The 24478-nt window shown below is 41.0% G+C and overlaps 1 protein-coding gene across 2 annotated transcripts in view; it reads right to left on the bottom strand.

Annotated features, from left to right (window-relative positions):
- Positions 1-3547: 3547 nt before the first annotated feature.
- ELOVL5 (ELOVL fatty acid elongase 5) overlaps positions 3548-24478 on the bottom strand; it is a 39080-nt gene continuing 18149 nt past the window's right edge. Inside the window, exons 1-8 of one of the 2 annotated variants that reach the window (XM_063150687.1) lie at positions 20422-20540; positions 20089-20157; positions 18024-18211; positions 11321-11398; positions 10506-10677; positions 8864-8988; positions 6929-7063; positions 3548-5438 (exon numbers count right to left, since the gene is read on the bottom strand). In XM_063150687.1, the coding sequence (XP_063006757.1) occupies positions 5307-5438; positions 6929-7063; positions 8864-8988; positions 10506-10677; positions 11321-11398; positions 18024-18211; positions 20089-20146 (888 nt within the window). In that variant the 5' untranslated portion in view covers positions 20147-20157; positions 20422-20540 and the 3' untranslated portion in view covers positions 3548-5306. Of the gene's footprint in view, positions 5439-6928; positions 7064-8863; positions 8989-10505; positions 10678-11320; positions 11399-18023; positions 18212-20088; positions 20158-20421; positions 20541-24478 lie in introns of those variants that run through there. The other variant, XM_063150686.1, reaches the window with a different exon arrangement.

Raw genomic sequence — 24478 nt, 5'->3', positions numbered from 1 at the left:
GCTGTTTCTCACCCTTTTGTCATCACCCCTCTCTCTGTTTTGCCCTTCCTTAGATATACTTTCACAGAGGTACCAAGAGCTGCTTTTTGCCAGAATGCAGAGCAGCACACCAGGGGTCCCATGCCTGGTTTTACCAGCTTTAGAAGTGGTCAGTGACCCATCCTCAAGCAATCCCCCAGACCTCCACACTACTCTTATGGGAAAATTGCTCCAGAGCCATATTTCACCAAAAAAAAAAAAGCACTCACCCTATTTGTAGCCTAGGAAGACTCTTGGGTAGCTTATACCAATTTGATTTGTGTCATACCCTTAAAATAGCTAGTTTTCCTTCACAAAAATTTGAATCTACTGATGTGATATCTGTGTTGGCTGAGGTTACATGCCTTCTCAACACTGTTCTTGTTAAACATCTGTTTTGCAGAACTTCTCCATTTCTTTGCACAAGATTTTTCCTTTTTTTTTTTTTTTTTTTTCCCCACAGTTGCAGCTTTAAGTTGTTGAAGAGATGATTTGAAATATATCTTCCTTCTCTTCAGTCATGTCCAACTGGAACTCTCATGGAAACAGCTGTTACTGGTGCCTAAGGGGGATTTACAGTAGTTCCATTCCTTACTCCAGCCAGCAAGGTAGTTGCTGTAGGAGATGTAATATTTCCTGGCACTGACAGTACTTTCTGATGTTGTCATCTCCAAACACTGTTGCAAATAGTCCTGGTTTTTACACCAGGGTTTCTCCTAAAACATTATTAATGGGCTCTGTTCTGGCTGAAAGCATTGAGACAAAGCATCTGCTCATCAGTGTGACCTTGCTTATCCGTGGACCCTGTTGCTGGTCACCACACCCTCTAGTTTACATAATAATTTCCAAGATTAAAAATACTACCTATTCCAGAGGGATGGAAGATATATTTCCTTTGTCTACACAGTATTTTTTTAATTAAAAACCAATATGGGTCAATCAGATGTGATTACTTCCAGAAAAGCAATGTTACATTTTTTCCCATTTTCTTTTTACTTCCTTTTACTCATTCTTCACATTTATTCTGAAATCAGACTATCAACTCTGCCATCTACCAGAGACTTTTTACATTCCTCCTATAGAAAATACAGTATCTCTATTATATATCATTGAAACACAAGACGTGTGAGTCTCTCCACATCCCGGTTTGACTGATTTAAACATAATACACTTTTTTTCTTTTTCTTTTTTTTTTTTTTTTTACTTGACCTTTGTTGCTCTTTTCCCTCCTTTCTGTTGGAGATAATTTTAATACATTTGACATAAAAATGAATGCCTCTGCTACTGTCATGTCATGGGAGGCCCTGGGGACTCCAGGTTCCCCTGCTCGTACAAATGCATTCTGCTGAAACTGAGAAACGTATGGACCTTGTTTTGTATATCCATCTATTTAAAGTAAATGAATTAAAAATCAAAAATGGAATAAAAGTTTGCTCTATAAATCAGTTTGTGAAACATCCTGATGATCTCGACTAATCACTTTTGCTGGTACAGGAATTCTTGGCAAGAGGATGACAGTGACAATGTAAGTTAATCCTCTGTACCACTACAACTTGGAGCAGCATTTCTCTAACAGATCTCCACTGTATTTCATCATTCCCTGCATTGCCTCAAAGGGATTCCCTGCAGAACCCACACAGCTCAAGTAATTTGGCCTCTGATTTTATTTATACTTTGGCATCCATCTTACTTTTGCATCTCTTTTTTTGAATAAATGTATATGTTTTAGCACATATTCCAGTCTCATACAAGGAACACATTTTATCAACTTAAACACAAGACAGCTACCAAATATCAAAGGCAGAGGCAACCCCCAGAACAGCTCTCTATGAGTTTTGGGGCTGTAAGTCCTATCATAAGCTCCAACACTTAGTATCTCTCTTGCATCAAGTAAAATACATGGTCAGCCACAAAGATTTCCATAATTGTTCTCTGCTTTTCCTCTTCCTGCCAACCTAAGAATCTCAGTTCCTGAGTGATCCCAGTCCCACAGGTGGCTTGCACATCCAGGACACAGCACTCAGTGTCAATAGCAGGATCACCCTAACAAAGCTGCTTTCTGGCATTTCAGCTTGCCTATCCCATTCACAGCTGAACAAAAGCTTAACATTTCATCACTGAGGCTGTAGAGCCTGAGTGCAGGGAGGGATTGGGTCAGCTCATGAACTGCACAAGATCTCAACCTAATGGTTTGTAGCTTGGTCATTCTCTCTGCAAATAACTGAACTGTGTCCTTCTCCTCAGCCTCCTTTACATGAAACCTCTCCATCCTGTTGGCAGCAGTTCATCTCTTTTCAGCTCTCCTGCCTTAACAACACAAGAAGTCCTTTCTGAGGACTCTCTCATAGGCCCAGGCACCAATCCCAGCTATTAGGAAAACTACAAGTGATCAGGAACTGAGGCAACCCAAAGGCTGTTACTTACACCAGGTCAGATGATGCACTGGAAGCTGAGCCAGGTGGGCCAACCCAAGGCTCGTGCTTGGGTCCATCAATTACGGCAAGATGATGTCTGATCTAAGCCATCCAGCTCTCACTTTTCAGCTGGTGCTGAGACTGTAGAAAAGCATCCAGGAGACACAGTTTTTGCCACACAGGTGTAGACACTGCTGGTGTTCCCAAGGTCACACATCTCCTGCCAGTTCTCGACAGTCACTGGGTTTTGTCACCACGTGCCATTAACCTTGAAGGTGAGGTTTGCAGCAGAGCTCCATCTCTGCTGGCTCACACAGGGAGCCCAGGTTGGTGCTTCTGCCTTTCAGGAACCCTCCTGGAGATTTGGCCTAACAGCCAAAGAACTGCATCTTACTGAGCCTTGCTTAGAAACACAACAGTTTCACAGTTGAATTGGCACGTGAAGGAGAGGAACCTGTCTTAGCAACTACCTCAGGCACTCAGAGAACCCTCCCAGAGGAGACGAAAAGAGCATGAAGCCTCTGAGCCTTTCACACAACGTGTAAACCCACTTCCCTGGTCTATGTTTTTTGTTTGAAGAGCTTGCAAGGGAGAAGACAGCCAGCCATGTAAGTAGCTCTCTTTTACCAAGTCCATCACCAGCCTATCTGGGGTTGTTGCAATGTTAAACACTGACATCAGAGAGGGTTCTAAAACAATCACCTAGGGGCAAAGGGAGCTAAAAAGGAATTGCAAAGATGCTCTCATTCTGGAGAGAGGTATTATCCCCATTCTACAGACAGGACTGCTGAGGCAGGAAGCCCCTCTCAGTCACATTAAGCTTTGCTCCTGGCACTCAGCATCTCAGGCTATTGGGGCTGCTCTGCATTCAGTGAGTCAGTAATCCCAGTGGGAGTGAAATCCATCACACAGACCAGTATTTCTACAGCCAGGCAAGGGAATTGTGTTCAGTAACTGCCAAAGGTTTCTGTGAAGATTGTGCTGCCAAATCTCTGGTACACTAAATGTCCCTGAATATCTGCAGCTGTTCTTCCATCATGGTGGCTCCTCCTTGGCCTGACACAGGATGGGGCAATGCATTGAATCTGTACAGACCCACAGAATTCAGGCAGAGATCATCAAAAGTGTTTTAATGATTAAACCATGTCAAACATTAACAATGAAGTATATTCAGATGAGCCAAGAGTTTATTTCTAGCACATTTAGACAGCCTATTTTGAACATTATAGCTGCTGTACTGAGCTATGTAAAGACTCTGCAAACCAGTACCTAGAAATGAAGACACACGCACAAGCTTTGATAATGTAAACATAACAGACAATGTCTCCTTCAAAACGAGGAATGAAAACCCACAAGGCTAGTAAGAGAACTTATTAATTCCTTAAGAGATGTGCAAAAATTTTAAAAAAGATTTAAAAACAATTAAATGTGTTAAAACTGGCATTTATATAAATATCAAAAAACCAAATAGTTAAACTTGAGCAATGACCAGCAGAATGTCTTGCACAATTCAATTTTTCAGAGCTTAATGGACTCCATCATGGAAGATACCAGAATACCAGCAACAGATATTGGCCCTGCAACTGACTCCTCATATGTGCAAGACAGGATTTTACAAGGAGTCACTTTAACCAGCACTCAAACCAAATCCTTAGATAACAAGCCAAAACATTACCAGTGATATACACAACTCACATTACAGAAACAGACATTTCCAGCACATTTCAGTAACATTTAAAAACATTAGCTATGACTTTAACTGCTTAAACTTGCTTATTTGGGAAAAAAAAAATCTTTGTGTTAGGCACATTTTGAAAGTGAATGCTACATGAAGAACAGTTCAGATACCAACTTACACACAGAGAATTCCATCAGAAAAGCATCCTTCTGGCTCCACTTTTAAATATACTTTTGGATATGTCAAAGACTTAAACAGCAGCTCCTAAAATATGGATATGGCTATGGTAATAACACTTGAAACTGCCAGTTTCATATTAAAAACCACTCTTCATTTAGCATTTAAGAATTCTCAGACATAAGAAAGAAAAAAAAAAAAGAAAAAAAGTAAAAAGAATAGATGGGTCCACCCTGTATATGCTCTAAACTTTAGAGACAATATTTAAATCTTACTCGACGGTGTAAGCGCCAATTACTTTTATGTTAGTGATGTACTTCAAATAAAAAAATAAGATCTATTAAAAAGGTAAAATAACTTTTCCATCTGTTTTGTGACTGCTGAGTCAATTAAAGCCAAATATACAAAACTAAATGCGCCATTTCCAATTTCACTGCATCGAGTAAGAGATACGTAGCATCGTGTATCACACACAGAACAGTAAAATGATCAATGGATTCTTCTAAGTGACTTTGATAAAAAGTCAATCAACTGAAAAGCTGAAACATACCCTAATTTTTAAACCAGTAATAAGCTTTGGGCCCTGCTTTTTAATTTAAGGCATGTGTGTTTATCTACTGAAACCAGCATCATACAAATTACCTCTACAATCACATGCATGATCTATAGTTAAAAAATGGAGGTTTAGATTACAGTGTTTTCAAATTGTGAATCATAATTCAGCACCTATCATATTGACTAGTAAGGCAACAGCAGTGTTGGATAATATGATAATACTCCCTTCCATAGTCTATAGCAGGGTCAGTGACAGCCCAGAATTATTTTTAAACTTTAACCTACTTTAATGTTCCGTATACAGTTTCTAGGGTGTTTGCACTGGTTAAGTCCTACATAAATCACACTATTCTAGGCAGGAATAGTTACAGTAGCCATTAGAGTATTAGTGCACAACTCTCATTGTGCTTACAATCAGATGATTTTGTTGTTGGGGTTATCAAAATGGTTTTTCAGTTTGGTCTTCAATCCTTCCTTTGTTTCCTTTGTTTCACATTGTTCTCAAGGGAAGAAAAGCTGTTTGTGTACCCGTTTGCAATGGCCGTGGAGCCATTCTGATACTCTTTCCTCCTCGAGGATGCCTTCTTGTTGTAAGTCTAAAATACATGGAAAGACACATGGTTTTGTTTAATTGGATATAAATAACCACTTTTTCACAGTAATTCTAGAAACACAAAAGTAAACTTGCATTCATCATTTCTAAAGACCTTGTGCCGGTGGAAAGAGTCTAACAAGCTCAACCACTTTTTGTGTATGAGACTACACTACGCCTTTCATTCATCACAGTGAGAGGAGTAGTTCACTTGAAAAGAAGAAGGCTTGGCAGTATGATGGCAGTGTTATACTAATAGTAAATCAGAAACAAGGGAAGCAATTTTATGAGCAGACTATGGAATAAGAATATACTCAAAATGACATGTGAGGAAGGAGGTTTGAGGCATTGCAGGTGACAGTACCTTGAACAAAGCCAGAACAAGAGGTAGGTAAACAATAAAAGCAAGTGAAGTTCAGAGATAGAAATGTGATGGGAATTTCCACTGGCTAAGACAAGAATCAAAAACTAACAGGATTGGGGAGACTGTTTAAAAAAATTATAGACAGTAAAATATACATAATTTTTTTTTTCAAAGGGACTCAGCTGCCTGACAAAAGCAGATTTCCCCAAATTTCTGTGTGAAAGAAATTTAAACAATTAAAAGTTAAAATATGAGCAAAATTGACAAAGAAAATCAAGTAATATCTGGAATATACTATAATGTTCAATTAGCATGTTCATATGCAGCAAGTGATAGAAATCATGGGACTGACTTTAAGAAGTACCAGAAGAACAGACAGGGAAGCCTGCTGTGTTTCGCCCCATGAATCGTTCTCATAGAAACCAAAATGCCCAAATCTCTCAAATGACATTTGAAACATATAACAGAGTTTGCTTGTTTGGGGGCAGCAGGCTGTTGGTTTGATTTTCTGCAGACAGAAGTACATGATTTTCTGTAGACAGTAGTTGCACATCTTTGCACAAAGCCCAGTTATGAACTGCTCAGAATAACACATACCAAGTCTGGATCTGTTCAAACATGAAATCAGATTTGTAGAAACACAACTAAACCCACTTATTTTCTGTATGAAAATACAAAAAAGTGCCTGTAGAAGTGAACAAAATCTGTATTTCTGCATGTTGTGAGTTTAGGAAGTTTCCCTGGATAAAAACCAAGCATCTCCCCTTGTAAAAGCAGAAATGAACAATTCCTTCGGGTGCTTCACATGTTCACATGCTGCTGGTTTATTTCAGACTGGAAAGCTTTGTCTTACATAAAGCTCCTCCTCTCCCTTACCTGCAGTTAACATTGCAATAAGCCATTTTTTTGTATAACTGGCTTACTGAAATTACCAAGCATTCTGAATGATGGGTACAACTCATGAGAAGATTTTAAAGTAGAGGGTGGATCAACAAGTGTAGTACTTCAAGAACATATGCATGTTAGTGAAGGACAGCAAAAGGACATTTCCAGCATATCTTTCTGTCACAGCTTTCCAGTGAGATACAGCCAGCAGAATGCTAGAAAGAATTGATGAATGTTACTTTTACCTGAATATAGAAATTTGTGAAGAGGATAATCAAAGAAATCATGTAAGAAATCTGAAAATACAGCCAGCCCTGAGGAAATGCACATGGCCAAACAACACCACAGCTGGTCTGGAAGATTGTCAAGACAAACTGAATCTGGGGAGAGAAAACAAGAGAAATGGAGCACATTAATGGAAGGAGGAAAAAAACCATGAGTGACCAAAATCTCAACAGTTATTTCCAAAACAAGTAAATAGTATGTAATATTGTGTGTTTGGCAAGAGTTTTCTCTGTAAACCTGAGTTAGCAGACATTCAGATTGTGGTATCCTGTTAAGTGTGTTTATTTCTATTTTTCCATTTTAGAACATCAGAGTAACTTAGGCAGAACTGATATCTAAGTGTCCCAAGGAAGAAAGACCACCTTCTTCCTAGTGAGGAGTTCAGTGGGATTTGACTTTACCATCCTAATGGAGTAGGTCTGCATCTCACTGCTTCAGCTGCAAAAGACCTGGGGTCACTTGGTCTACACACAGACCCCTGCAATCCCTTCCCACAGACAGGAACTGTCTGACATATGGCTCCAGTGGAAGAATGTTTGGGGTGAAGGCTGCAGGGAAGCTGGGGAGCCAGGGAGGAGGATAAGGGTTCAATTATCTTTAATTACCTCTTTTGGAAAAACACAGTTTGGGCTTATGCGATGCAGAGGGCCTTAAGCAAAATTCATCCTCACAGAAAGGCTACCAGATTAGGGAATGTTTATTTTAAAAGGGAAAGACTGTTTGTTCTGCTTTGCTATTTTGCTGCCCTAACAGCTATGCATGCAGAGCAGGCAAGGAAGTGAAAGCAGCTATGACAATAGCCAGGGGAGCAACTGAAGCACCAAGACACTGCACTCTGTAGCACTTGAACAACCAGGATGAAGAACAGAGCCTAAATCTGGAAAGAAAAACAGAAACAAACCTCAAACCAAAGCAACCCCATGCCTCCCATGAAAATAATGAGCCCTTAACTACAATACTTAGCCATCCTTCAGGAAGAACAGTGCTAAAAAAAAACATGTTGAGAATCAACACTGTGAATTGCTGGCAGTAAATGTTATTAATCATCACCAGCAAATGTTATTAAAACTATTCACAGTTCTGAGAAGGGGTAGGGTAGGGGGGAAGAAGGGAAGAATATAACAAAATAATTTAGGTTTCAGTTTCCCCCCACCCACAAAATGGGGAAGAGAGAACACTCATGCACATTTCCTTGTGGTGTTCTGTACACATTGAAACCTGGTTCTTGTGCAGTATCACTTCAGCATGTGCTGTATTACTGAATTTCACTGCTTTTACCACCTCCAGCATACAGTGGTCAGGCTTCATCACCACACACACTAGAAACAATGCAAACTGATACAAGGAGTCCAACACAGAATTACAAGAGAAAAATCTGCCCATTTAAAGTGCAGAAAGAGAGCAGAAATATTGAATAGTTTTTAATAAACCATTTGCACCTGCATGCAAAAGTAGGACAGAAAAGGCATTGTCCCTCAGGACTAGAATGGCCCTTGTTAGCTGTGGATGGCATTGCACTGGCTTTCTGGGAAGAGCAGGCCAGCTCAAGAGGGCTTGTAAGAAAAGCCTCCTCCCTGGCTACCAAGTCCCAGAAATCCCAGCACTGCAATTCCCAACTGCATCTAGCCACACAACATGGGGTGGGGAGAAAGATCCCACAGACCTCAGCACTGATTCATGCACATCCCCAGTCCCCATGGTCCTGGGAACAGAGCAAACACACATGCAGAAATTGGATTTCTAAGGTGATGTAGGCACTACAAGGTGTCGAAGGTACTAGCTCTCATTCTCTCTTCTTCTTCTATCCCCTGCCAAAATCTCCTGACTTGGTAAAGACAAGAGGACCTCATCACAAATAAAGAGCCTGCTGAAGCACTGAAGAGCAAGTCACTCACCAGCTGCCCCTGAGTGATGTACTTCTTCCACCACAGATAAGGACGCATTGCTGGAACAGCAGACAGTCCGTAGTAGGAGTACATGAGGACATGGATAAAGCTGTTCAGGGTGGCACCAAAGTAAGCTAAAAAAAGGGCAAGGGAAAAAGCAAGTACACTGCATTACCAGGAAGGAACATGCTGTTTCATGGAACCTACAAAAATAACAAGTTCAAAATGTTACTATCTAAAATATTATTTCTCTTAGAAGAAAAGTAAGAGGGTTCTTTTTTCACTCTGGTTTTTATTCTGCCTACCCAATGGAGTAGCTGAGCTGCTTTGCAGCTTTGTGCTTTACACCAGCCTTCTGGTTTTGTTTCCTCAAGTTACTATTTTTTACATCTACATTATGGTTTCTCAAGGAAACTGAGGAAACTGATAAAAAGGAGGAATGCTCACACACCAAACAATCAATAGCTTCACCCATCTACTTTTAGGCTGATTTCACTTCCTTCCAGGCAGGAGCCAATCTTGCCATTTACAACCAAAAAGCTTCAGATACCTTCAGAAACTGCAAGTTAGCTATTTTATTTGTCCTTGTTTACAGCACCTTTAGTCATTAAAGAAACTTCTAGCTTAACACCAAATTGCATCGAGCTGTGTTACGTAACAGAACATAAAGCGTGGAAGAAGAAAAACACGACTAGAAATAGCACAAAAGTGTTTTCAAACCACATGAGCACAAGATAGATTCCATGTACACGCAGTTTTGACTGCTGTATGAACAATTCCCAATTGGAGGAGAACGTGTTTCCAGATGCAGACTTTTTATAAGTTCAGTATTACTCACTGTTGTGCTGACAACACAAAACAAACACAAGTTTCTATGCTCTTTGGCTCAGAGACCAGACTCCTGAGGAATGCAGCCTGCATTGCCAGTAGCTCACATCCATGAGGTTTGAAAAGGTTTCTCCTGAATGGAGTGTTCAACAAAGCCAGTATCTATAAGCTGCACATCTTAACCACAGCTAAGCCATGATAATGCATTTAAGAAACTAGATGCCAACTAAATGCAGTAGAAGAATTGAAGTCAGATTGCCAAAGGTTAGCAGGATTTAGACAAGAGAGACATGGAGATTTTCCACTTAAGATTCATTTGCTCATGTTCATTAGTGGTCAGGGGACAAGATTTAAATTGAAATCATTTGTTATGGCCAGTGGTATAATGAGATTAAATTAAGAAAGTCATATCTTAAGTGAATTTTACAGATACAAGGACTTAGAGTCAGTCTTAGCTGTTTTACAACTGAAACAAGCTTCTGGCTCGACCTGGAAAGAGGGCATTGTTTCATCAAAGGGTCTGTAACTACAGCAAAAATAGAGAAAAGCAAGGTTGGTGGGTATCTGACATGGGCTAATGCACCTGATAAATGTCACACTGCCACACAAATTCTTCAATCTACACAGACATTCCTTTCCTAGAGGCTGTGCTGGCAGCTTAATTCCTGCAGCCATCTACAACAGTTGCAATTCAGCAAAGCAGCTTAACATGGTACAGAACAAATCCTGCAGCTGAAGCTACCAGAGATGTTTGGTTTGATCAAAAGACCACCAGAATAAGGCCCCTGATGCAGATGTTCCCCCACCATAACCCAGTACTTACAGTGACCACAAGGCACCCAGTTCATAACAAACCACCAGATGTTCAGCATTGTTGCATGGTGGTAGACATGCAGAACAGTGATCTGATGATTATTTTTCCTCAAAATGAAGAAGAAGGTATCCATGAACTCAATGAGTTTGGAGAAATAGTACCACCAGAGGACACGTATGATCTGGAAGGAGGAAACAAGTTTTAGAAGCATTGCACATGGTGGGGGTTTTCAACTCTTATGTTATCTAAGTGATTAAAATCCAGATTCTGTCCTGCACTACTGGGACTGAAGACACTGCTGGGATCTTCTGAAATACTTCTGCCTCAGGTTTCTCCATAGGAGACCGAGGTACAAATCTACAGCTACAGCTGAAAACAGGATGACAAAGACTGCTTCAGGAGACTACTGCTGTGCACCTGGGTTGCCCTGGGAGAAATAAGAAAATATTTAACCAGAGCTGGTGCTGCAGTGCTCTCTGTAAAGGAGAGGTCAGAAGTGTGACCAGAAGAAATCATCACCACATCTCAGAAAGAGAAGGGTAGTCTCAACACAGAGTGGTTGGATACAGTCAGAACACCAGGTCCTTATTTTTTGATCTGGGGACTCTTGCAAATTTGCACATAATTACTCAAAAAAAATACCAACCATGAATATATCATAGATGAACTATTATGTCTGACAGTGCATTGTCTATTGTACTGCAAAAGAAGGAAAAAAGCTTATAGTTTAACCAAAATGTGCATAATCAATACTGTTCTGCTCTCCACTTACACTCAAGTGCACAATTTGAAACATTTCCAGCTCTAAGTCTCCATTACAGTACCTTCATATCAGCCTCTCCTCCACTGTGTGTATCCTGACAGAAGAAATTGTATCCTCCTTCCAATACTCCCGTCACCAGCTGAGTAAATAAAAAAAATAAAGTGTTATTGGGGAGAAGGCTGAGCTCCATGGCACCTGCAAAGCTCCACTGTGGCTCTGCCCAGACATCTGGTGTCAAGAAAATCCTGGGCACCTGAGGCTGGCATTAGGTTGAATTCAAGTTTCAAGCAGTGACTGAATCATAGTGAAGGATGAATTAATAAATTCTCCCAACTGGGGTATACCAGAATAAAAACAGGAGAAACATTTTATCCCCACTTATCCCACAGTGTGAGCATTTGCAGAGTGAAGTCTCCTTCTTTGCTGATGATCTCATTGTTAAAGAAAGTACATAACCAAAGTTCAGTAAATATATTTTTCTTCTGATTACTTTTGATGATGATGAGCTCTTACTTTTGGAAAAAGCTACATCTTTAAAAAATTTTGTACTCAAGAGATGCGCCTACAATTTTTTCAGCCACGTGACAAAGCATATTTTCAGCTTTGCTCTCCTTAATAGCTAACAACACATGCTTCACTGCATTGCCATTCTTCAAGATCTTTTTAAGCAATTCACTCATGCAAGCACATTACAACCTTCCCACCAGAAGTGACTTCTTCTGCAGGATATGCCACTGCCTTCCTGACTTCCTGGCATAACAAGTAACACCTCAAACATAACAGAGTCACAATAAAGAGTAATGACCAGCTATTAGCCATGACAGATGACAGGGTGTCTGCTGTGGAGGGGCTGGCTCTAATCTCTAGAGAAACAAGGTCCATGTTGGATGTTCTCACTCTTTCACAGGTGGTAGGAGATGGTAGGACAGGTTGACTTGAATGGGAGAAGGGAGCATGTGCAAAAACATGAACAAGATCCCCTTTAGCATCTCAACAGAAGGAATCACTGAACATTGTTTATAAAGATGTTCTTCCTCTTGGGAATAGCATGAGGAGAGGAGTAACAACTTGAGGCAACTCTCAAGTGAAAAAAAAAATTGTTTGGTATCTCATAAAACATCTGAAAGGCAGAAGCAAGTTGTATGTTTTTGGCCTTATCTACCTGCAGGATAAGAAATAGTTTTGCAAAGCCACAGTAGAAATTCCTTGTACTAAAAGTAATTTTAAAAGATCACTTGATTAAAGGACTCCAATAACAGGTATGACTAAATGCTGCTCAGAACTGCGAAAAGGAAGCTAATTTTAGAAAGGTTAAATAAAGATTATAACTTAAATGATCTACCTTTCCCCAATGTTATTTCCTTCATGCTTCATTTTCCTCCTAAATTAGCTTTTAAAATACTCAGCCAGCCTAGGTCATTATTTTTGACCTTCTGAGATAGTATTATTGCTGTGATTTAGGGGAAAAAAACATACATCTAGTTATATAATAATATACAGACCTGAAAGTATCTCTTGCATTAGAGATAAATCAATAGCAGCCTGCCACAGCAAGGGCAGGGCAGCGTGCACATCAGCAGCAGAGCCAGGCACTTCCCTGCCCAAGCAACAGAGGGAAGGCAGCCAGGCAAGGGCTCCTCTCCTGGCTGCAGGGCTCTGCAGAGGACACCATTTGGAAGTGGCACCTTGCTCAAGGACCAGCTGTGCCCCAGAGCAAGCTCTGCACCCAGGCACCACCAGCCACTGAGGGAAAGCCTGCACGCCTTCAAGCGCCTGCCAGTCCCTCAGACAGAACACCACGTTGTGCTGTGGTCATGTTAAGAGCTTACAGATGTTCTCATACACTTCTCACAGTTCAAGGAAGTGTAAGAAATAGAAGGATAATCACATTGTTTACACTGTAATTAATCCAAACAACATCCATCATTAATGCTGCACTCCATAAAGCTCTTCCCAGTAAAGGCTGGCATAGTGAATCCACAGCTCTTTTCCTGCAAGCAGTACAGGTTCACCATCTAAAGTGTAATGCAACCAAAGGTGTCTCCATGGATCCCACCTCTCTAAGGGACAATGGCATCAGTGTGGCTATGAGCAGTGCCTTCACCTCAACCTGAGTGCTCCCTTCTTTACAAAAGAATGTATTACTGTATGCTAGCAACTGTAATACTCTCACAGCCACAAATTACATAAGAAAAGCAACATTTGTAGGAAATGTAGGAAATGTCAGCATGTTTTATCATATAAATAGCTAGTATAGCTACAAAAATAATTTCCTTCCCCACTTTCCAGAAGGAACTAATTGGTTAAAAGCTGCTACAGCTGCCCACAAACTGCTGTTGCTGCCCACAAACCTTACTCACTGCAACACACAACATGTAAATAATCTTCCTCATTTAGCCAGCTGCTCCTTTGCCTGGCATCATTATTTCTTGCACCCACAATGCTTTCATGCCATGCTGGAAGGCTTCAGAAAACAAAACCAAGAGATCACTCTGAAACATGACCACAAATGGCTCCATTATGCACGGGTGTGGAGTCCCAGGAAGCTGCTTCCCCGCCACCCCAAAAGCAATAAGGAGGGGTGGGAAATTTCCAGCAGTGCATTTAAGTCCTTGCTCACACTTGTGGGCTGCTCCCTGGATGCCAGCGTTTCCAAGATCTCCTTACACCACTGTACAGGAGGGGTGAAACCTGCCCAGAAAGAGAGCAGGGGCTCCTCTGCCCACACAGCCTTGGACTGCCTTTCCTTCCTTGCCCGCTCTCTCCAGAAGTCCTTCATCTTCAGGCTGGCAGGAGTCCAGGGTGCTGATGGCACTGCTGATGGACAACCACAGGAAAATCTTCTCTTGAGAAATTAACATGTCCAGAAAAGGCCAATTATAGCCATTTGCACTCAAGCAAATCACTTCACATGGTTTCTAAGCAGCACAAAAAGACAGTCCATAAGCCAATTTAAATGGTACTCAAACTCAATGTTAAGCCCCTCAGCTCAGGGGAAAACCTGCAGCTCAAGATTCCATTTGTGCTGAAACAACCCACACTTTCTTCCCCTGCAATGAAGTTTTCTTTTTTCCTATTGCTTTCATTTTGTAATTCTGTTGCTGAATTCTTTGAAATGCTGTGGTACATGCTTTTTTATCACCTCTGCTACCAAAATAGGCCAGAACACTTATGCCAGTCTGACTGGGTGGAGAAGAGGTGTTACTGTGGAGGACTTTGTTTTTTTCTCATGATAAAACTGAAGTCTGAGACTCGCAGGAGAGGGGCAGATAAGGGACCTAGCACTGCATCACACTGTCAAGGCTGATGGGTTTACAAGGCTCACAACACAGCTAGATTACAATGAAGAGAAACAGAAGTTGAGGTTGATCAAAGCAAGCAAATGCCCACACAGATACAGAATTTTATCTTTACATGAATGCAGTTACCCCAGGGCAGAGATAAGAGCTTCAGGAGGGTGGAGAAAGAAAGGGGAGAGGAAAGAGCAGCCTAGCTGCCACCCATGGCTCGTGTGACACAGCACCTCTGCAGAGTCCCCTGCTTCCTACACTTTTCCTACAGCCTATGCAACACCACACTCATCAGGAAAATCTAAGACTTTTCTCAGGCAGATTCAGTAGGGAATTTTTCAGATGAAGAAAAGAGACAGTAAAGAGATCACTTTTTAAAAAGTGAGCCTTCACTATTGACCAGTTTTCTCTAATGTAAGCCCAGGTGCTCCAGATCACTTGGCCAGTTTTGCTAACAAACCCCCACAATAACACAGGTCTGTGTGCAGTGTAACTGGGTACCTGGCACTCTCCCCCTTAGCTCAGTTCCCCAGCTGAGACTCAAGCACAGAGGCAGGGGTCACAGCCTTGTGATGCCAGCACGGAGCAGCAGCACGGGGAGCAGCGCTGCCTCTGCTGTTGCAGCTGCTCCTGCAGCTCCCCCAGACACAGCCATGCCAGCCCATACCCTGTAACCCCGCTGCCAGCCCCTGCCAGGCACCTTCACCACGCAGGAAGCCATTCCTTTATGTCCCAGCCTGAGACATAAGTGTTATTTCTCCTTAAAGTCCAAGCACTGTAGATTTTTACAGAATAAAGCATTGTTTGTCCCTAAAGAACATCCTGTCCTCCTGAAGTATGTGACAAATTAGCCTGGAAAAACCTCTCCAGCTCCCCTAGATCTGCCTTGTCTGTTATATTGTCTGGGACAACAGCAGTCCTCTTCTCTGCGAGTACCAAAACCCAGTCAAGTCATTAAATATCCTGATAAAAAAGGTATAGCAAGCACAGACAGAAACTATTAGGAATTCCACATAACAGGCCTAAAATTTCTAGTTATTTTAGACCAAAGTACACAACACCTAGAGTTACACAAATCCTATGATGCCGAATTTCCCCATGTTACTGCTTACAATCATTCAGACATAAAGGTCAGACAACCAAGCAGGTCATCCTTTTCATCCCAATTGGGAGGATACCTCACTTCAACATCTTGTTTTGGTCACATAATATGCAAACTGAGCTGTGATGCTATGAATCATGACCTGAATCACCACAGTTGTAACTCAGGAAAAACTTCAAAGTAGGGTTTCAGGTGTACTGTACACAAGCTATTAAAGCAACTTCTTTTCAGACACGCTACTGAACAAGTTCATAAATGGTGACATTTTATGATTTTTCCTCACAGTAGGATTGAAAAATTTTAATCCAAATGAAACTCAAAATGGAGTTATGAGAGTTCCTTACAACAAGGAGGAGAACAGGGAGTTACTCAAGTTTTCTGGATGCTGTTCCTCATAATCTTGTCGTAAAAAAAAGTAAGTGCACTATAAAGTACTGATACATGGCTAATCCTTCAAAGGAAAATTTCCAAGACTGATGAGATATGAGCAAGGGTATCACATGCTGTGCAGGTACTTCAGATAGAGAACATACCTAGAGGTGCAAGAACCCATTTTTCCCTATGTCCTTTGGTTCTCTCCCTGCAAACACCAAGCAGTGTGGTGCTATGTCAGCATGGCTCTCTGCTTTGCAGCATTTTTATGGGATCAGTCCCTTGTTGCAGGGCATCACTTGCCCTCAAATTCAGCTTGTAAGTGCTGCCAACCGCATTTTATTGCCACTATAATGTGTTTAATCATCTTCATAATGCTCTAGGCTTTGTGTATGCCCATTTACAAGGAGAAGGCATATTTACAATACTAATGAACAGTTCCATATGGATAATACTAGATTAAGAGCAACACTCATTTTCACAGGAAGTATTTCATTATATAGGAAGGAGGGGTCAATATTCACTGCATTTTAGTTCTGTCATTGCTCCACAATATAAAATAATATTTATCTGGTTACAAGTATGAGGACTTCTTCAGCATATAATGAACAGTCCTCCCTTGGTAACCAGTTTATTGTTAGCAAGAAAAAGACACTTATAAGATCAACAGTTTGGGTATTTTCTCTTGTTTGAATTTATCAGCAGGTTTTGTAACAGAGCAGAATGTTACAGTAATTTAGAAACTATGAGTATTATTCCAAGTATTCACACTTGGTACAACTGAAGAAAAGTCTGCACTTCTAAGCTCTCAATAACATTACTGGAGGTTAAAACAACAGATCATTATATAACTGTAAATAATACCTGCATCAAATAATGCAGATGGACATTGAAGTCAACATCAACATTACATTTAAACAAATGAAACTGATCAAAACACATATTTGCTGGATTAGAACACCCTGAAAAGGAGTTTAGAAATGTAAGCACATCAAGAACACAAGTCGTTCCAACTACCTACTGAATCCAAAACTGCTCCCAACTGAACAATTAAGTATCAAATTTCTTAATAAACCAACCCAATAAATTTTGAGTAGACAATTCACTACACAAGAGAAATAACGTTGAATTTCAATCACTTCATCTCTAAACACTCACCTTGTAAAACACTATAGAATTAACTACAAACTTAAAGGAGAATTGCAGCTTATATACACTTCTAAGCTCATACAAAAAAGAAATATTAGTAGTTTTAGTCCTAGGCTGCATTTGAAAAGACTCTAGTGAAAGAATTGAAAAGAGGATGAAAATGAAATATCTCCTTACACAAAGAAAAAATACTTTGATTAAAAGTGTGCCAGAATATTCTGTACATTAAAGCAAAAGAGTAATTTTCTGACCACATCATTATTTACACTACCATAGTTCTTCATTTTCACTTGAACAAGAACAGGCAGTTCTGAGTAAAAGCAGCTAAAGAGCTCTTTGGGAAAGTGGAGACTTAACACTGCCTAAATATTTGGGTTTTTATGAAAGGAAATAAGTCTACAGAAAGGTCAATTCAGTCTGAAATCTATTTGTGTGTTTAGATTTTTAAGTTCAAATAAACAGATGAATCACAATGGCATTGTTTCAGCAACATTTTTTTCCCAGCAAAACTTTGTCCACCAGCACAATCACATGGAACAGGGCGACATTACTGAAGGAGTAGCCAAGTTCATGCTGAAAGATCAAGACTTCACTTCCACCGACTGAGCAAAGTGCATTTGAAACATTGCTACCCATGGTCAGCAGAGATGTTTAAGGGAAGGTTTGTTTCACACATCCTTAGAGGTAACATTACTATTAGTGTTTTCTCCCCAGACAAGTGACACTGAAAATGGTTGCACCATTTCTGCAGATGCTTCCCGAATTCAGAGGCACTGCTCTACTTTCAACATGAGCCAACATAATTAAAACAGATACTGCAAAATAAGCCTGAGCAACCCTCTCTCTCTTACCTCATAAAACATATACAGAGAAAGCAGTGTGAGTCCAAGGTTGTAGATCACTAGAATACCCCTGCATGAGAACGGCTGCTTATTCCGCATGTACTTTGGTCCTAGCCATACAATTAGTAAGTACAAGGCTGAGAAGATAAAGGTAGGTGTATAGTTCTCCAGAAGCAGCCATCCTTTTACTCTGGGGTCTGAAACAAACAAACAAAAACATACAAACACTTACATTTTGTAAGGAGAGAATTCAATACAACTAAAAATAGTTGTACCCAAAATTATTCCAGTGCTGGAACACCAAAGAAAGACAAAGGAAGTGCAGCAAGCCCTTTTACTAATGGCCACGTTGCTAATTACAAACAACATTTTATTTACGCATTTAAGAAAGCAGAAATAATTCTTTTCCTAAGGGAAAACTATTCTTAAGTTATTACCACTATTATTTTTAAATACTCATTACCATTCAGAACTGTCACGCACTTGAATACCACAGATAATTATAAAGAAAAGTTTCAATAAATCTCTCCCCTTTATTTTCTCAAACCAACCCTTCCTGACGGTACACATCTTATTTCCTAGAGTCAGCAAACCTAGGAGTGAAGCAGACACCTCTGTAGTTATAGGTGGATGATCCTGATAATTATTTTCCAGTCAATCCTAACACAATTAGACTTATGTATGTGCTAGTAGAAAGAATTAAATTTTGGAGTCCTTGTATGAGCAATGGAAGACAGAGCAGTCAGTCCTGCCTGAGTAACCAGTCTGGCTGGCAATGCAGCAGCTTCTCAGGGAAAGCACATAAACAAGTCTCAATCAGGGAATTTCAGGGAACTACTTGGAACATGCGTGTGATCCTTTTGAACCACATCTGTGTTGTCCACACCCAGCAACAGCACAGTACCTCACTCCTCTCACTAAAGTCAGCCCCAAGTACTGAAACCAAGTTAACCAAACTATGAATGAACAATTCAAGTATTGCTGTCATTCACAGTCTTAACTTAATTTTAAAGGAGTCATACATGGATCCTGAATGTATGAAAGGAGGCCTTAAAGGTGTAGGTTGGAAAGTAGGTAGGCAAGGCAGGGAATTTTTTGGATTTGCCACCTTTATGGTTCATGATTTTTCTCATACAGCAAACAGAGACCATATGCCAGCACATGCAATATGTTAAATTAGCCTGGATGTTCTGATGTAAACAGGCCTAGTATGAAGAGAGAGGCAACAAGGGCACCGAGATACTAATAAAGGAAACAGAAAACACACTTAGAAGAATCAGAGGCTTGCTCCATCTCCTGTGGACTTTCTCCTAAGAAGAAGGGGCACCATCACTGGATCTTGAGTGGGACAGAGAAAAGGCAGTACTGCAGCAGTCAGAAGAAGAAAGCACACGCCACTGAGCAGCACTGCTCTGCACACTCTGTGCAGGATGCAGCCATTTAATCCCCCTGGCCAGAACCAGGTGGAACTGGACCATCCTACCCAAGCCTGCAGCATGAGGCCACTGCTTGTCCTGGTACCAGAGTCTCTGGCTTCCTCACACTGACCAGGACTGCAGTTCTCCACCTGCAGAGTTTTTCCCTGGGTAAAACCTACCAAACCTTTTGCTTCTTCAAAAAAGAATGGTTTCAAAGAAGCAGTGTTTCCCAAAAACTATAGATATTTTTAGTGAAAAATTCCAGAGAAGATCAAGTTTTGAAGGCAAGAGTATTTTTTATTTCGTTAAATGCAAATTAAAGTGGCTTTTTTAGAATAAAAGCTATTAAATTAAAAAGAAAAAAAAAGAGCAGCAAAGATCTGAGTGAGGTAAGTCACCCACTAAGACAAACAACATGAGCTTAACTGACAGTAAGAATGACCTCTTCAGGTCAAAAGATCAGGAGCATTGAATAGACTCTTATTTATTACACTGTCACATTTTCATGCTTTGCAGATCCTAAAGAAAGTAGGTACCTGTCAATGTCAAGTTAGAGGAAAAATGTTTCTTATGTTCTAATAAGATCAGTTTAATTTATGCAGTTATTATATTATTTTTATTTATGCATTTATTTATTAGCTTTTGAGAAATCTTACCTCTGGGTCCAAGCCAAACATCAAAGTAACTATTGATTGTTTTATCCACAAGTTCCATTATACAACCTACTGAAATGGAAAGAAAAGGAGAAAGTTAGTTTTTCTGCTCAGGAAAATAGTTTACTGTTCAGCGTCTGAACACATTCTGTTAGGGTTAACAAAGAAAATACTAGTATGCAAAAATTCTAGCAAACACTTTCTAGCAATGGACTTTCTCAGCATGTATTAAGTACATGGAGCTTATTCTAGTCTCAGAGAGTCATTGGTGTACGAGCTACATTTCCCACTGAAGTAATTAATCACAGAAGCTTAAAATAATGAGCTCAGATTAACCTGAAGTTCTTTCTAGTTCTGTATTTTGTACACGTAAATAAAAACCAGTATCTTGAAAGATCCCTCAATGAGGAGGACTGGACTTTGAGAAAGCCAGCAACACTGAAATTTTCAGATAAAGACTATGAAGCTCTTTTAACAAAGAGTCTCAAATAACTAGCAAGGCTAGCTAGGGAAGAGGAGAGAAGGAGGAATAAAATAAAGAGCGGCTCTGCTATCACCTGCAGATAGGTGACTGATTACAGCTCTGATTAACAGCCCGTAAAACCAAGAGATCAACAGTCACCAGTGAGAGAGGGCTGCAGAGTCCAGGGAGAAAATACAGCATCTCCTCCTGGCATGAGCATCTCCAGTTCCAGAAACTGCTTGCTGCTAAGACATTACCAGGTAAAATTTGTCCAACGTCAGTAGAGTGATTCAAATGTCACCTGTCAGGCCCTCACACAGCCACTGTTTGTGGGTAGCACCTGCTCTGTACATGGAGGCACCCACGTTGTGGTACCTCACTATGGCTAAAGCAGGAGAGAAGCAGCAACACTGGCCACAAGCAGGGACAACTGTGCACAAAGCTGTTCTCAAGAGGAAGTAATTTTCTTCTTGATTAAGAAAAAACAAACAAAAAATAACCACCAAAAAACCAAACCCCCAATTCTCACAATTTCTTCTTTTCTATCCAGAACTGTACTGTACTTTCACTAATAAAATTTTATCCACTTCTAATAGAATGGTATTCGCTTTGTGGTGTTTCTATACTAATACTAATATTAAGAACAATTTTTAGCTATGAGAAAATAACATCAGCAACACAAGCTGTCATTATACCACAGCAACAACCAAAACAATTACACAAGGTTATATGTACTTGTTAAGGAAAAAAAGTTGGTATATTCTTTTTTTTTTAGTTCCACCAAAAGAAATATCTCCCTTCCACCTGTGCAAATCCCGTCTCTAGGGGATTTCTGATTTATGCAAGTTAAATGAATCATATATCCTCTGGTTTTAGTCAGCTGGAACTGAAACCTCAATTTCAACCAAGTCCAACAAGAAAAGCCAAGCAGGATCCAAATTATGCTTTCTCCCCAGTCCCAAATGGAACCGGGAGCCAGTGCTGGAAGGCCCACAGGGGCTTTGATTTCCCATGGGAGCAAGCAAATGCAAGGGGCTTGGGTCAGGCATTTCCACTCTGTGGTCTTCTCCCCTCCACTGAGGGCCCCAGGCAGGAGGCCAAGACCCCCTGAGCTCCCTGGGCACTCCTGCCTGCACCTGCAGCCACCGCGCCCTGCAGGGACACACTGAACAGACTTTCACTTCCATGTCACAGTGCTCGGGACTCCAGAAAGCCACAGAACATCACTGGAATCTGGTCAGCAGGCACAAACAAAAGGGCTTGACTGAAATTCCCACAAGTGTTAAAAGTTTTATTTTCTGACTTAGCAAGCCCAGCCCAAGAAAGCAAACACTTCAGAATAAAGTGCATTTTTGGGATTATGTCACCTCACCAGCTATGGAACTATAAGCACTTGTGTGAATGGCCACAGCACTGGCACACTGGTGTCCCAGGAATAAGGAAACATAACTTGTGTCACCAGAAGCACAAACATCAGCAAGACTGTGAGAAATGAGTATATAATTACAAGGAGAACAAAAGATTTTTAGAGAAAGCACCTTTGTTATCATCCCATCATTTTTGTTCATTTGTCAGCGATTAAATATTGCCATGAACCCACTCCCTGCTGGATGATTCATTTTGTTGTTTGAGATCCCCACTTAAACAATTTGTTGCTCTTTTGATCCAGTACTAATTGGCCTAGTTCTGCAGCACTGCATCAGCCAATAATCTGCATCTGACTTTAACCTTGCTTCTCACAGGCAAAGGCTTCAGATGGCAGAGACTGGTACAAAACCAAAGGTTTGTTATACTAAAATATACAAAAAAGCTCATGCCAGAAGTGACTTGCTACATACATAGCTACATTTATGTACACTAAAAATGCATATATGTAAATCAAACAAGTTATAAACCAGAAACAAACTCTGCCTAGCTACAGTAAAGACAGCAAGAAATGAAAGTCCACATTGAAGTCCTCCATAAAACTGAAAGAAAAACTCATTGCCCAAGAGGAGGAGGCTCCCTGCAGAGGTCTCAGCTTTTTTGGGCTGGTACCCCAAAGCAGCTTTTTGTGCCAGCATTATCCGACAGCAGATTGTAAAAGACACAGCAAAGGAAAAACTACTCCTGGTGTCGATTTCCAGAATTTGCAGAAAAAGAAATTGTTTCAAAAGGAACTCATTTGTGTAACAGAAAAACAGAAGGAAACAATCTGCTTTTGTTCCAGAAGGGGTCATGTGAAAATGCATCAAGTCTCCTGCCAACAGCCACACAACATTAAACACTGCTTCAACAGCAGCAACTACAAGGGTTCTTTTTAAATTAGAATAGTTTCCCAATTCAGAGAAACATCGACTCCCAGAAAAATTAAACCAGTGGCCATTTGAAACACTGTGATTGGCCAATTTCCTAATACTAAAAGTAAGGTAAGCAAATTCTGCAGCAGCTCCTTTACCTACAAGTCATCCCACAACAAGGCACACTATTCACAGAATCATGGAATGGTTTGGTTTGGAAGAGACCTCTGAAGCTTATCAAGTCCAACTACCTCACCATCTTCCACTCAAGGTGCTCAGAGCCCCATCCAATCTCAGAAGTTTTGTGCATGGGGCATCTACCACCTCTATGACCAACTTGTTCCAGTGCTCCAATGTCCTCACTGAAAAAACTTCTTCCTTACATCTAGTCTAAATCTGCCTTCTAGCTCAAAACCATTGTCCCTTGTCCTAACCCTACAGTCCCTATTAAAAAGTTTTTACCCATTTTCCTAGTAGGCCCCTTAGGTACTGGAAGGCCACAGTAAGATCTCCCTGGAGCCTTCTCTTTTCCAGGCTGAGCAGCTCCAACTTGCTCAGCTTGTCTCCACAGGGAGAGATGCTCCAGCTCTCTCACCTCCTCTGATCTACTTTAACATGTCCATGTCTTTCCTGTGCTGAGGACCCCAGAGCTGGATGCAGCACTCCAGGTGGGGTCTCACCAGAGCAGAAGGGCACAATCTCTCCCTCGTCCTACTGGCCACGCTGCTTTGGATGCAGCCCAGGACACAGCTGGCTTTCTGGGTTGCAAGCACAGGTTGCCAGCTCTCCTCTACCAATTCCCCCAAGACCTTCTCAGCAGGGCTGCCCTCAATCCCTCCATCCCCAAACCATGCTGATGGCTGTGGACTTCCCCAGCCCAGGAACAGGACCTCACACTCGGCCTTGCTGAACCTCATGTGGCTCCCAAGACTCACTTCTTGAGCCTGTCCAGGTCCCTTTGGATGGCACCTCAGGCATGTCAACCACACCCCTCACCTTGGTGTTGCCAAACTTGCTGAGGGTGCACTCAATCCCACTGTCCACGTCACTGATGGGGACACTGAACAGTACTGGTCCCTCCATGGACCCCTGAGGGACACCCCTCTGGCCATCAGAGTCGCTGACCACTCCTCTCTGGAGGTGGTCATCCAACCAATTGCTTTTCCAGTGAACAATCCACCCATCAAATCCACATGTCTCCAATTTAGAGAGAAGGATGTTGTGGGGCGCTGTGTCAAAGGCCTTGTAGAAAATGACTGATTACATCCATAGCCCTATTCAGTACCTACAGTCAGGGAAAAACACCCAACTGGGCCACACAATGCTTTTTAAAACACCTCTATATACATCAGTTATTTTTTCCTAACCTGCCTTTCTACAATGGAAAAATAAATCATCCTCTCTGCCACCAATTTCTACCAGCGCAATAAGGCACTTGACCAGGGCAAATTGGATCAGAGTGTGGAAGACATTTCACTCCTTCAAGTCCAAGTATCTAATCCAGAAAAAACCCCTATCTGATGCTTTAACAAACAAAATTACTGGACTTTAATTCTGCAACACAAACATAACAAAGGGTAAACTTGCACCTTGCCCCAAGAAATTAAGCAACATCATTATAATACTACATTTTCAATAATCCTCTGGATTT

Source organism: Melospiza melodia, chromosome 3 (genome assembly GCF_035770615.1).
Source record: "Melospiza melodia melodia isolate bMelMel2 chromosome 3, bMelMel2.pri, whole genome shotgun sequence".
Taxonomy (NCBI): domain Eukaryota; kingdom Metazoa; phylum Chordata; class Aves; order Passeriformes; family Passerellidae; genus Melospiza; species Melospiza melodia.
The sequence above is the reverse complement of the archived record's forward strand: the minus strand, read 5'-3'. Positions and strand labels throughout refer to the sequence as shown.